This window comes from Coffea eugenioides, chromosome 11, assembly GCF_003713205.1.
Source record: "Coffea eugenioides isolate CCC68of chromosome 11, Ceug_1.0, whole genome shotgun sequence".
Classification (NCBI taxonomy): Eukaryota; Viridiplantae; Streptophyta; class Magnoliopsida; order Gentianales; family Rubiaceae; genus Coffea; species Coffea eugenioides.
The window spans coordinates 46788144-46801886 of record NC_040045.1 but is presented as its reverse complement, the minus strand read 5'-3'; the positions used below and the strand labels follow the sequence as shown (position 1 = coordinate 46801886).

Sequence of the window (13743 nt, the reverse complement as noted above, 5' to 3'; positions counted from 1 at the left end):
TTTTTTTATTTATTTTTTTTTTTGTCAAATTTTGTAACCTTATATTTGATCCGAGTAAATTAGTGACTTTGCTTCTGTTAGTTAATGGCACCTGTAACGACGTCGTTTCTCAGCCCACGCTCAGCATAAGGTAGTATACATGGCTCTGAAATTCACCTGGACCCTGAAACCATTTTTATTTGGGGGGCTGAAGAGTCAAGAAAATCCCCTATTTCCAGAAGAAATTCAGCAGAGTCTAAAATTGGAAGTCTTAATTATCTCGGGTAAGAAGAAGATGGTAAGAGTAGCGTCGTTCTTCGGGATGGCATTCGGGGCCTTCATCTTCTGGCAAACTATGGACAAAGTCCACGTCTGGATTGCCCTCCACCAAGACGAAAAGGTATTACTAATTTTGCTTGCTAATCTCCAATTTTTTTCACTTTTCAATGGTAAATTTCTGGGTTTTCTTGCTTCCTTTTGCGGTATTACTACCTCCCGGTTTTCCCATTCATAGCTGAAGAAAGAAAGAATCGTGAGTTTGAAATCCTTAAATATTTCTACTTTTTTCAGTACATTGATCTCGGAATCCTCATTTCGTAATCGATCTGCTATTATTCACAAAGTTTTTGGAGAACCGTTTGAATATTTTTTATCTCTAGTTTTTGAGATTTTAGCGGCTTAGTGTTTAAGTTGTTATCTATCGAATTGGGTTTATGTTGGGGGAAAAAATGCTTGCTGTAGCTAATGAGCACCTCCAGAATTGGGATTTCGTCGATAAATATTGGAATTATGGTGAAAAGTTGGTTATTAGTGTTATTGTGAATTAATTTTCAATTGGGTACAAGTTTTGGCCCTGAACATTACGATTCAAAGCTCCATTCAGATGGATTCTTGCTAGTAATTGTGCTTGTTAATGTTATGGTGCTGGTTCCTTAAGTTCTAGGAATGTTGAGTTTTGGAAACTGATCATTAACATGCATTTTCTGGTTGTTTTAGCATCACTTTGTAGTTTGCTATTCTTTGAAATTTCTCTTTCTGAAAAGTTGTCTGCTTCATGCAGCAAGAGAGGATGGCAAAGGAAGCTGAGATCAAGAAGATGAGAGAGGAGCTGTTGCGACAGAACAGAGAAAGGGGTGATACTCTTCTCTGATGTCCTCAGTAGTTTGATTTTGGAGGCATCAGATTAAATGCCAAATTGATTCCCTGCTGTACCTTTCCTTTTCCTGGTTCAGCTTCAGATCATCCAGTTTACCTTTTGCAGATTGATCATAAACTGAGGACTTTTCTGTTAAATTGTTTACTAGAATCAGCCATGAAGCCTACTTTGCTTCTCTCTCAACAATTGGCTGTGTATGTTGTTTTTTTTGTTTTTCTGGAAGTTTGATTGCAGTTACTCTGAATCCTTGATGCTTTAGCATTTTCCATGTTGAATAAGTTGTTCGTAGTGGTATTCACTTGTTGAGCTCTATAGCCGGGTTCATCTCTTACTGCATGCATCGGTTTTTTCCTTTGTGTTCAGCTTTGTACAGCGATTTGGAAGTGATGTCATTTGAGTTACCGAAGAACTTGGTTTTGCATTGATGCTAATAGGTTATGAGAGTTGTTAATGATGATCATATCTAACTGCTCTAGTTTACAAGTGTAAACTTGAGAAGTTTGCCTCAAGAGACTAAAGAGTGAAAAAAGAAACTTGTGTATTAGATAAGCAGCCTACGGTTGCATTGTGATCAGTGTTAATGAGGCCCTTGAGACTAGGGCTTGTGTAACAAGATAGTTAGAAGTTTGAGTGTAGTTTCTAGTGAGTTGTTGTCTTTCTGCAATTCTTGTTGTTGTGCTTGGTCAGAGTCAGATGCTTCCTGTGCCTTCTTGGGATGTTTTTGTTAGCTTATTAAACAGGCGGATGTGCATGCTGGTGACTTTTCTCCATCAATGTAGAGAAAACCATGTAGCTGCATATGCATTGTCAACATTCAACTTTGTTCACATAAATCTTGTCGAACTAACCACCATGAATGATTTTGTGAGTGATTATTTTGGAAATGTTGCTGAACCTGCTGTATTGAAGATGAAGAAAAAAAAAGTTCATTGCATTTGAAAAAGTCAGCATAGTATAGGAGTACTCTAAGAATCGAGCATAGTAAGTTCATATGAAGTGCATCTAGCTTGAGAGCAATGTCAAAGTTTGTAGAACTGTAAATTTTTGGAGTTCCGGCGTAGCAAAAAGTGAAGCGGATTACCTTAACTTTAAGAGTGGCATTAAGGATTAAGATTTTATTTTGTATGGAGTCGTTTAAGTTTTAGAAGTTTCAATTTCATCTATTGAGCATGGTCAAATAAGAGGAGTAAGATTCCTACACCCCGCACCAATCCCCCCCAAGAGAGAGAGAGAGAGAGAGAGCAGTTAGATATTACAACTTGGGAAGCTGTCTCCATTGATGATTGAACTTGTCATGGCAAATGCTTTTCGTAGCTGCAAGTTTGTAGCCGGCCCTGGTATACTAGTTTGACTTCTCACTGGAAATTGTAGGATAGTGTTCTTCTCAATAGCATGTTAGCAGATGCTACTGGGTTCTGGTGTTCCTTCCTTTACCAAATAGAAGTTGAGCATATTTCACGCCAAGCATACCAGAAAAAGAAAAAAAAATGGTTAAAAGAGATGGATTAAGCTAAATATGGTCCCCTTGATACACTTTCCATTCTGACGCGTAGCAGTAACAGGGTTCAATTGCAGATGGAGGCTCAAAAAATATAAACATTTTTGAAAGTTCTAAATATGCAAAAATGAAGCATCAATTCCTTTCCGTTTGTCTCGAGAAATCTTGCTGTATAATCTAGTTTCGAGTTTTCTTCAAGACGCAGCACTTCCCTTACAGCCCATATCGGATAACTGGGATAATCAAAGGTATTCTGCAGAAATCCATCATGGCAATTTGGATAAACGAAGGAAGATGCGGATTATTAGATTCAGCTATTATATATTAGCTAACATACTCTAAATATTAACTGACTATGCATCAAGAACACGCAAGTTTCCATCATTCATTTCCACATCCAACATGGTTGGACAGGTGTGAAAGGCGAAAAGTTATTACCATCTGCAACAAAGGCCATTCTAACAACTTAAAGACCTCCAACTCCAGCAATCGGTTTAAAAGTTTCAACACTTCGTACAAAAAGAGGAGGGAAAGAGTTCTGACTTATGATCACTTTATCCCATACCCGCAAAGAAATCGTGTCCTAGAGCCTCCTCTGATATGAGCTTCTTCGTCCCTTTCTGCTAACAAACTAGCTAGAAACGTGACTAGCACACATAAACGAAGTATACCACCCACTGTAAAGAGTACAAAACCCCCCATCTAATAATAGCAGAATAAGCTTTGAAAAGTAGCAGCCTTTCTCCTTAATTTCTGATAAAGATTACGTCAAGAAAGTCTCGGCCATGACACAGTTTTCGTGCTATGCAAAGAGAACCTAGAAAGCGGCTATATAAACCAAACATATAGTTGCACACTAGCCAAAATCGAGCGGTCTCTTACATCTTAAATCCTGATTTTTATAGATTCGCCTTTCGTGAAGTTCAATCTTCGCAGTCGCTCACTAACATTTGGTAGACATACTTCGATTATGAAAATGGGGAAGGCTTTCCTTTTTGCTGTTGTATTGGCTGTGATCTTAGTGGCGGCTATGAGCATGGAGATCACAGAAAGAGATTTGGCATCTGAGGAAAGCTTGTGGGACTTGTACGAAAGATGGAGGAGCCATCATACTGTTTCTCGAGACCTTTCTGAGAAACGAAAGCGCTTTAATGTTTTCAAGGCAAATGTCCATCATATTCACAAGGTGAACCAGAAGGACAAGCCTTACAAGCTGAAACTCAACAGTTTCGCTGATATGACCAACCACGAGTTCAGGGAATTCTACAGTTCTAAGGTGAAACATTACCGGATGCTCCATGGCAGCCGTGCTAATACTGGATTTATGCATGGGAAGACTGAAAGTTTGCCAGCCTCCGTTGATTGGAGAAAGCAAGGAGCCGTGACTAGCGTCAAGAATCAAGGCAAATGTGGTAAGTATTCTTTTCTAGGTGCAATTAGGCCTTGGAAAAATATCATCTTGTCGTATGATGTTTGAATATGACTGGAACACTTTTTTTTTTTTTTTTTGTGGGATTTATTCGTCACACTTACACAGGTAGCTGTTGGGCATTTTCAACTGTGGTTGGAGTCGAGGGAATCAACAAAATCAAAACTGGCCAATTAGTTTCCCTGTCCGAGCAAGAACTTGTTGACTGTGAAACGGACAATGAAGGATGCAACGGAGGACTCATGGAGAATGCATACGAGTTTATTAAGAAAAGTGGGGGAATAACAACTGAGAGGCTATATCCCTACAAGGGAAGAGATGGCAGCTGTGATTCATCAAAGGTTGAATTTTTCATGATACTTTTAGCGTCATGAAGAATAAACTTGTGATGCTATGTTGACTGTTATTAAATTAATACACTCATCTTTCCTGTGCCCTTTTGATGAATGAACTTCACAGATGAATGCCCCTGTTGTGACTATTGATGGGCATGAAATGGTACCCGCAAACGATGAGAATGCCTTGATGAAAGCTGTTGCTAACCAGCCTGTATCAGTAGCTATAGATGCGTCTGGCTCTGACATGCAATTTTATTCAGAGGTACCGTTTATGCAAGGCAACAGCACAACATATACTTTTCCCTTATTTGGTTTCCTTAGAAGCTGTTAGTTAGTGGTGCTGCTATGAACAATAAAATAGTAACAGGGACAGTCAAAACATTGGCTTAAGCTACTAACTAACCAGGCCATTTCAGCTTGTAGCAGTTGAGAGCCTATTGATGAACAATGGGATCTGCAATTAATTGCAGGGTGTTTACACTGGAGACTCATGTGGCAATGAGCTTGATCATGGCGTGGCGGTCGTCGGCTATGGAACTGCTCTTGACGGTACTAAATACTGGATAGTGAAGAACTCATGGGGAACAGGATGGGGAGAACAGGGCTATATTAGGATGCAACGTGGTGTTGATGATGCTGAAGGCGGAGTTTGTGGGATAGCAATGGAGGCCTCCTATCCACTTAAATTGTCCTCCCACAATCCAAAACCATCCCCACCTAAGGACGAGCTCTAGATTGATCCTCTTATATATATACATATATATATATATATATATATATTTCAGTAGATTCATTGAATTTTAGTTACAGACTACGTGCTTCTGAAGACTTAGGTCATCTCTAGGCATAGATTTACGTAATCCTGCTCCTGTGATGGTTTGAATAAATAATAAGTAGTACTAATAATGGTGGTGTTTGCTGCTCTTGATTCCAATGATCAAGTCTTTGCAATTTATCACTCCAACTAGCAGGATTTTATGGGCTGCCGGGCGCATGGCGTCTGCTCACCACTGCCTTGTGATAGTTGGGCCTCAAAATTGAAATGAGAAAGGAGAACAAAGTACCGGCAGTTGAAACCCACAAAAAAATTTTAAAAAAAAAAAATAGAAAATTGAAGACCGCATCTGTTGTCTTGTTCAAAGTTGAACCTTCAGGATGAAAGTGGGCTCAGTAATAGGAGGAGTTGGCTGAAGACAACATTACGAGCCTAGAAGTTTAATTTAGAGAACATTAAGATTCTTCGCCTTAGAAACCCAAAACCAAGGCCCAATCTGCTGCACGTTACAAAGCCCCGGAAGAACCCATCCAGCGGATAACATTAAAGGATGAAACACGACAAGAAGCCATACAAAGCATGAGTGCACCAAGGCAAGCCTTTAATAAGATTATTATCTTTGTAGCACTTCCAATAAGCAAGCAAACAAATAAAACGATAAGTATTTAGGATTAAATTTGTATTTTTAGTACTTCTAATAAACAAACATACAATATATATTTAAGATTAATTTTATATACACTGACAGTAACATATACATATACACGAGTCCAACGAGGTAAATGCGTTAAAAAAGGACAAATTTTAGTTGACGTAACTGCTATGGTTGGTGGCAACCTTATTTTGGGAAAAAAACATATGAGTAAATTTTATATACACTATCAGTGTATATACTACACTGTTATGATTGAATGGATGACACGAGTAAATTTTAAATTCAAAATTTACTCGTGTAACATATATCTAATGATGATAATGAATATAAAATTAATTCAAAACATATTAATAGCTTGCATGCCATGAGAAGGTTACAAAGGATAAATATTTAATACTACAATGACTAACATTCTATATGCATATCTGCCATAGCGTGGTGTGTACACTACGAGTGTATACGATATTAACTACTAGTAAAATGGTTATTACCACAAATTAATGAAAGATTACTTAGGAGTAGGGGTAGATGAGTCCGGATAAGGATTAGAAAGCGTTGAGGGCGGGGAACCGGCGGCCAACCGTGTGGTCTTGATCAACTCAAAAAGGGCGGGCACGCACGCCTTGGATTTAGGCAGCCAGAAAAAGGCGAGAGTTTTATTTGTGCAAGTACAACGCAAGTTTTATGGTAGCGGACAATCTGTTTTCTCTCTCCTCCTTTTGCCTCTACTAAAATCTCTTTGACCCATGCCGGTTTTTACCCTGTTCCGGTCAAAACCCCACTAGCCAGCAAAAAGCTTCTTACTGCATTACACAATGTGTACAATAACAAGACAAATTCCCCATAATCTCATAGTACATACGAGTAGTAAAAAAATCTAAAGACACATCAATTATTATTATTATTATTATTAGATTTTAAAAAGATTAAAAAAAAAAAACAACGTCCTCGAAGTTTTCAACGTCCCACTTGGGAAAAGACAAAAGAATCCAGTTAAACTATGAAAGGCTTGTAAAAGGTGACCATGATGGGCTTTACAGAAAAGGGTCGGGGTTTACACTTTTCAGGTGACTGTAATAAAGTAGGTGGGACTACACTAGTGTTTTTAATTGACTTGTAATCCCACTTATTTGTCGGGTTTGTTGGTGCTTTAACCCCCGATTTATGGTCCTTTTTTTGTTGCCTTTCTTCTATTTTTATAAGGGACAACATCTTTTTATTCTGTTTGTTTTGCGGCTCTGGCCCCAAAACAACCAGAATAATTATTATTGTTTTTTCTTTCATTGACGGAGCTAAACTCATTTACCAACCTTTGCAGCAAGCACTTAAAAGAGTCTCCTTCCCGGATTCAAGATCTAACACTACTATAACCATAAGATCATTAGTGAATAATCGTCATATATAGTAATTAATGCCAACTCCTCCCAAGGGTTGGTTTATAGTAAGAAAACAGCAACCACCAGCGAAGTACTTCTCTAGACAGTAATCAAATCAAATCATAATATGATGCCTGCCACCACTCTCTTCATAATTCCTCGCTCGATCAGTGAAGAGTTTTGCATTCAATAAAATGAACAGGAGGAGGATGTTCCAGCTCAAGTAGTTATGAGTACCGACGTAGCCTGCTGTTTCGAAACAGGAAATTAGGTGGATGCGTCTAGATAGGCGTTTACTTGCATTGCATGTCATTCATTATGAATAAGCTTTCTTCATTCCTGCAATGTTCAGTCAATAGTGATGAGCACTACCCTCACTTTCTCCAAGTAATAGTTGTAGTTCAGCAGCAGCCTTGTTTTAAGGAGGAGAAGTTGGTTGGGGGCTTGGGGAAGAGAGAAAAATGACAGGAAATTAACGTAGGAAGCTGCATGGCGTGATCTTTTTCTTGTAGGATAAGAATACATTTGGTAGTAGTGGCTGCAGCAACCAAATGGGCATATCGCCGTCAAAGTGTCTAGTCGATAAATGGCAAAGAAGTGTTAACAGGGGAGGCCATGATGATGCTTCGTGACCCTCATTTTGTTCTGTGCGGCTGAGGCTCGCTGCTCAATCTCCAACTCCAAATCTACAAGCAAAGCCCAAATCTCATCATTATGTGTAGCTAGTAGCTACTCCAATTTCTGAATTCCCACTATGATAACACTAGTACTGTACCCCCTCCAAGTTTGGAAATCTGTCTTGTGCGCAAGAAATGAGCAGGCAATGTCGTCGTCTACGTATTCAAGCGCTAGTGTTTTGAGAAGGGAAAATGCCGGTTTTCATCCCCAAACTTTGGGGTAAGGACACATTTCGTCCTTCAACTTTTGGGAACGACACATTTGATGTCTGAATTAATAATTTTTGACCAATATCATCCTCAAACGGCAATTTAGCCAATTTTTAACGGAATTGATCACGTGAAAATCACATGACCGTTGAGTAAACTTAAATCACATTTTTAACAAAACCTGCCAGTTTCCTGCATGCAATCAGTCAACTTTTGGCAATTTTGACTAAGCATCCATCAATAAACACTTGCGTCCCGTACGTAAGGGGGGAAAAAAGCTAAAAATAAGGATAAAATGAAAAATAGGCAAGCAAAGAAATAATCAGCATGAAAAATGAAAAGGGATAATTTCACAAACATCCCTTGAGATTTTTAATAGTTACAAAAGGCTCCCCTCAAAATTTAAAAATTACATATACTTTGCATGCATTTACTATTTATATAAGAGCAAATTATTTGAGTAGCCATTGAACTATTTGAATAGTAAAAATTTGGCCCTTCAATTATTCATAACATATTTTTACCCATTGAACTATTAAAAGTATAAACTTTGAGTTATTCATAACATATTTTTACCCATTGAACTATTAAAAGTATAAACTTTGAGTTATTCATAACATATTTTTACCCATTGAACTAGTATGTTTTGTATTTAACATAAATTAAATATGTAAAAGTTAAAAAAATAATAATAAATTGCCCATAACATACCAGTTCTTTATGGGAAACTGGCAGGTTTTGTAGTACGTTTGTACCAACTCTTTATGGGAAACATACCAACTCTTTATAGGAAAAATTGGTTAAATAGCGCCCAAAGAAAAACTAGTATGTTTTGTATTTAACATAAATTAAACATGTGAAAGTTAAAAAAAAATAATAAATTGCCCATAACATACCAACTCTTTATGGGAAACTAGCAGGTTTTGTAGTATGTTTTGTACCAGTTCTTTATGGGAAACATACCAACTCTTTATAGGAAAAATTGGTTAAATAGCGCCCAAAGGAAAACTAGTATGTTTTGTATTTAACATAAATTAAATATGTGAAAGTTTTAAAAAAAAATAAATTACCCATAACATACCAGCTCTTTATGGAAAACATACCAACTCTTTATAGGAAAAATTGGTTAAATAGCGCTCAAAAGAAAACTAGTATGTTTTGTATTTAATATAAATTAAATATGTGAAAGTTAAAAAAAATAATAAATTGTCCATAACATACCAGCTCTTTATGGGAAACTGGCAGGTTTTGTTAAAAATGTGATTTAAGTTTACTTAACGGTCATGTGATTTTCACGTGACCAATTCCGTTAAAAATTGGCTAAATTGCCGTTTGAGGATGACATTGGTCAAAAATTATTAATTCAGACATCAAATGTGTCGTGCCCAAAAGTTGAGGGACAAATGTGTCCTTACCCCAAAGTTTGGGGATGAAATCCGGTATTTTCCCTTTTGAGAATTCACGGATTACTTTTCTGAAAACCTTGACGTTGATGAGACCAACCTGTTTATCTCGGACATATCAAATTGCTGCAGTATTTTTTTTTTTAATAAAAAACTTCAAAAATAGTGTAGTAATCCAAACCGGCCTAAAGTTTTTTTGGCTTTTTTTTTTTTTTGGTCTTAATTTGAATAAGCTCAATTTATCCGGGTCCATTACGAGACGGATCAAAAGAAAAGCGCCGAATCTTGACGGACATCGGGGGTCCACGTGTCAAAGCCCCAGAACATCAGCAGATAAGTGAAAGGACAAAGGGTACAGGACGACAGGGAAAGAGGAGCTGCAGGCTAGAGAAGCAACGGGAGGAGCATTCAAAGTAAATTAAATTAAATTAAAATGGGTTTCACGATCGGGACCGGAAGTGCTTTGCTGTGCTGTTGGCATGCGACTGTTAAGGTCGTCAGTGAAAGCTGTTTCCTCGCTTGGGACGGTCTCGAGTGGGTTAATGTCGTAATTGTACATGAGCCTTCAATGACCGCTGTCGCCTAGCTGCCATCATCCATTTTGGTGTAAAAGCCTCAAAAAATGTTCAGCAAATCTCTCTCTGCAGGGACGGGTCCCAAACAAATTCCCATCTTCCCCCCCCCCCCCCCCGCCACACAAAAATACCTTACGTGAGCAATTTTATAAAATATGATTATGAGTAGCATATTAAGAACCCCCCCCACCCACCCCCAAAAACCAAAAAAAAAAAAAAAAAATCAGTGTGTGACGAGTTGTTCTAAGTTAAAAGTGAGATCAAGCCGTACAGAATTTATAAGTTGAAATTATTTACAGAAAGGAAAATAAGAATGTTAATACGCTTTGAACGTTACAGAAAATTTTCAACTACTTTTTTTTTTTTTTTTGGAATCTATCATTGTATTATCTTTTCATTTTCATAGTTTAAGTATTTTTGCTTATATTTTTTAGATAATTTCGCGAATCTTTAAATTTTCAAGCATTGCAAACTAATAACTAATGAAATAAGGGATACACGCATCAATAGATTTGTTAATTAAGAACCCATTTGAATTGTTAATTTTTAGAATTTTTATAAATAATATGTTGTAATAATTTGATGTATATAAGATAAAAAAATATTTGAATTGCTATTTTTTGAAATTTTGATTAAAATATACGATAATAGTTTATTTTGATATATATAAAATAAAAAATAAATAACTATAAAATAAGTTCATAAAAAAGGTTTAAAAAAAATTTTTTAAAAAAAATGATAATCCAAACTTCGGGAGATATTACACGGTCAGCCACCTCAGCATTATCTAATCCTAGGCGAGTTTCACAACCGTGAATAACCGAGCCTTCCCAATGATTCACTTCTCCATATGCAGAACATCCATTGACCCATCGGACATTCATTTGCATTTATATTTGCATTTGCCTGCTTTTATACTATACTATAACCCTCCCTCTGAAGATGTCTGTCTGAACCCTAGCTACGCTGCTGCTGCTGGCTGGCTGGCCGGCCTGGGCTTCTCTCTTTTCTTTCTTGCTTTTCCTCTGCCCTTCTGAATATTTTCCAGGAAAGAACGCTACATGCTGCATAACTTTCAGGTGCTACGTTATAGGCCTTTCATTTTGGAAGAGTTTATCTGTCCCTCCCTTTTTTTTTTAAAAAAAAAAAAAAAATGCTTTATTTGATGAGACCATTCGACCATATGAAGAACATAACCAACTGGGACTTACGAGTCAAGTGTACTGCGATAAAATTCGCGGGACTTCTTGTTGGTATTGCCTGAAATAGTAGTGCACAACGAAGAATCAGACGTTCAGCACATCAACGGTAATATTCAGGACATGAATGGAAAATGGAATCTTAGTACAAGCGTATGAGAGGGGCACGACGAAGCTATCGTTGACAATAGTGAAAGATGCAAGAGATCGATCGCTTTAAACAAGAAGGAAAGATAAAGATAAAGAGTGGGAGGGATTAGATGGGATTACTGGTCCAATCCTTGCAAATGGAAGAAGAATTTGATGGGGAAAAAAACAAAATACTTGAGTGGCGCTAGTATATTAGCAGTTTGTGAAATGAGAAAATTAGTAGCGCCCATGGAAAAGATTAAAAAGAAAAGTTTCTGTGCATTTATTAACTAACGAGCGTCTTAGAGCACCCGTTAGCTAAAACTCGTAGCGTGATGCTGTCGTTGCTGCGCATTTACAAGATGATTGAAAGATTGAGATTGAGAACACCTATTCTTTGACATATCTACTTCAATTTTCTAGTAGGTTATTTATGACTAATACTTGACTGATTCTTACTTATTAAAGCTCAAAGTTATACTATTACAATAGAATGAAATCGACTACTTGGAAGCATTTCTTGGAGGTGGTTTTGGGAACGACCCTCTGGTCTTTAACTTTTGTTTTATTTTTTGTTTATAATATCGTTGCATTTAAATAAATAAAGCACGCTGTTGAGCAAACTTTATTTACTAATGAATTTTTTCTATACTGACAGTGTATATACATTATCAACGTTTGATGAATTATAACTATGTAACATTTGAATTTGAGTTGTCATTCATCTAACGTTGATAGTGTATGAAATTCAAATTTTACATAGTTATCATCCATCAAACGTTAATAGTGTATACGCTGTCACTCAAATTCAAATTTTACATAATTGTCATTCATCCAACGTTGATAGTGTATACACTGTGCCACTGTATATAAGATTTACTCTTTACTAATTAGATAACATAATCAGAAGTGACCAAGAAGCTTTATCTGTCTTGAAATGGCAATTGAGTTAAATAAGTTTACCAAAGTTACTTGTCTGTCCTTGTAAGCATGCTGTGCATCCTTGAATACAAAATATTTTAGAATGATGCCATACATACATTTTACCACATTTACTGCATCTTGTCAAACTTCAACTACAAAAGTACATAAATGTCATATAGAATGAACTACTGTTTGTGTCTTTAATCTTGGTTAACAGGTCAACATTTTACAAAAACTTTGCTTCTTTTCGGAAAATTCCAAGTTTGTATAACAGTTCGTATCAGTATATTATTTTTAAAAAGGTCATAAAATTACATTTGTGAATATGATATTCTAAGGATAAAGTTCCGGTAACCAAGACCGACAGTATGAGACGGAGCTGTACCCCTATAACTTAAATCATCGGCGAGAACAGTTAACACAAGTAAAAGAAGATTAAGAAACAGGAAAAAAAAAAAAAGAGAGAGAGAAAACTCCTAAACCCTCTCCTCCCACGCTGCCCGATATCACTTAATTATAATTAGCACGGAGAGACGTTAAATTATTTCAAATAGTGGTAGTTTTGAGCTGGCCTAAACTTTCCTTCTCTCCCTCTTATTATGGCACTTTCTCTTCTCTTCTTTCAACGTCACTCTCACACGCACAATAAAGTCTGAACGTTTAAAGTGCCGGTTAACAAGAAGCCCTTCAGTGTTTCCAATGCAAATATTTTGCGCTCCTTGCTTGAAAGCACAAGAAATTTTATACTACATCTCCAAAAAATAAAAAAACCCATCATTCACATCCTCGAAAAAAGAAGAAACAAATCCAACATGTCATTTTAACGCCCATTCAATTCTATATATGTTTCCAATAAAAGCTACGACAAGTGACAACAAATGTTCCACCTCCTAGACAAAGTTCTTCTTTTCTTTTTTTGTTTGAGCCACCTAGCCAGAGATGCATGGAAATAGCACCTAATCATCATACTAACGGAGCCAAGTCCAGCAAAAAGCTAGCGTAACCTGGACAACAATAACTAGCAGGTATGAATGACACAATATTTAGGTATGGCATTTAACAAAAAAAAAAAAAAGGGGAATGAATGGCAGGAGTTTTGTGAACGTAAGAAACGTTAAAGTCTGGGGTTTCTGAGAGACTATGGGGGCTCGGAGCTCAACGACAACAATCACCCCGCCGCCCCCATTGGCTGCTGCAACCTATTCTTGGCAGTCACTATAGCCAGTAATGGTAGTAGTAGCGGCCTTTCTAGTTCTACACAGATGAAATGGATAACTGATGAGATATCAACAAACAACGAAAATCAAGAAAAAATAAAAAATAAAAAAGAGGGCAAAGAGGCATTGGTAGTAGTGAATAGCCTGAGAGTTGAAGAAAATCTTCTCTACTGTTTATAACTAGTAACAATAAAAACTGCAAA

At 36.9% G+C, this 13743-nt stretch overlaps 2 protein-coding genes across 2 annotated transcripts; both read left to right on the top strand.

The window, feature by feature from the left end:
- The first annotated feature begins 154 nt into the window (after window positions 1-154).
- Window positions 155-1449, top strand: LOC113751751. The gene is made up of 2 exons (XM_027295868.1): window positions 155-379; window positions 1040-1449. Exons 1-2 carry the CDS (start codon window positions 275-277, stop codon window positions 1127-1129), a joined length of 195 nt encoding a protein of 64 aa, XP_027151669.1. The 5' UTR covers window positions 155-274; the 3' UTR covers window positions 1130-1449.
- Window positions 1450-3516: 2067 nt separating this feature from the next.
- Window positions 3517-5282, top strand: LOC113753937 (vignain-like). Its single transcript, XM_027298215.1, has 4 exons — window positions 3517-4045; window positions 4171-4403; window positions 4522-4662; window positions 4871-5282. Exons 1-4 carry the CDS (start codon window positions 3604-3606, stop codon window positions 5132-5134), a joined length of 1080 nt encoding a protein of 359 aa, XP_027154016.1. The 5' UTR covers window positions 3517-3603; the 3' UTR covers window positions 5135-5282.
- Window positions 5283-13743: the final 8461 nt, after the last annotated feature.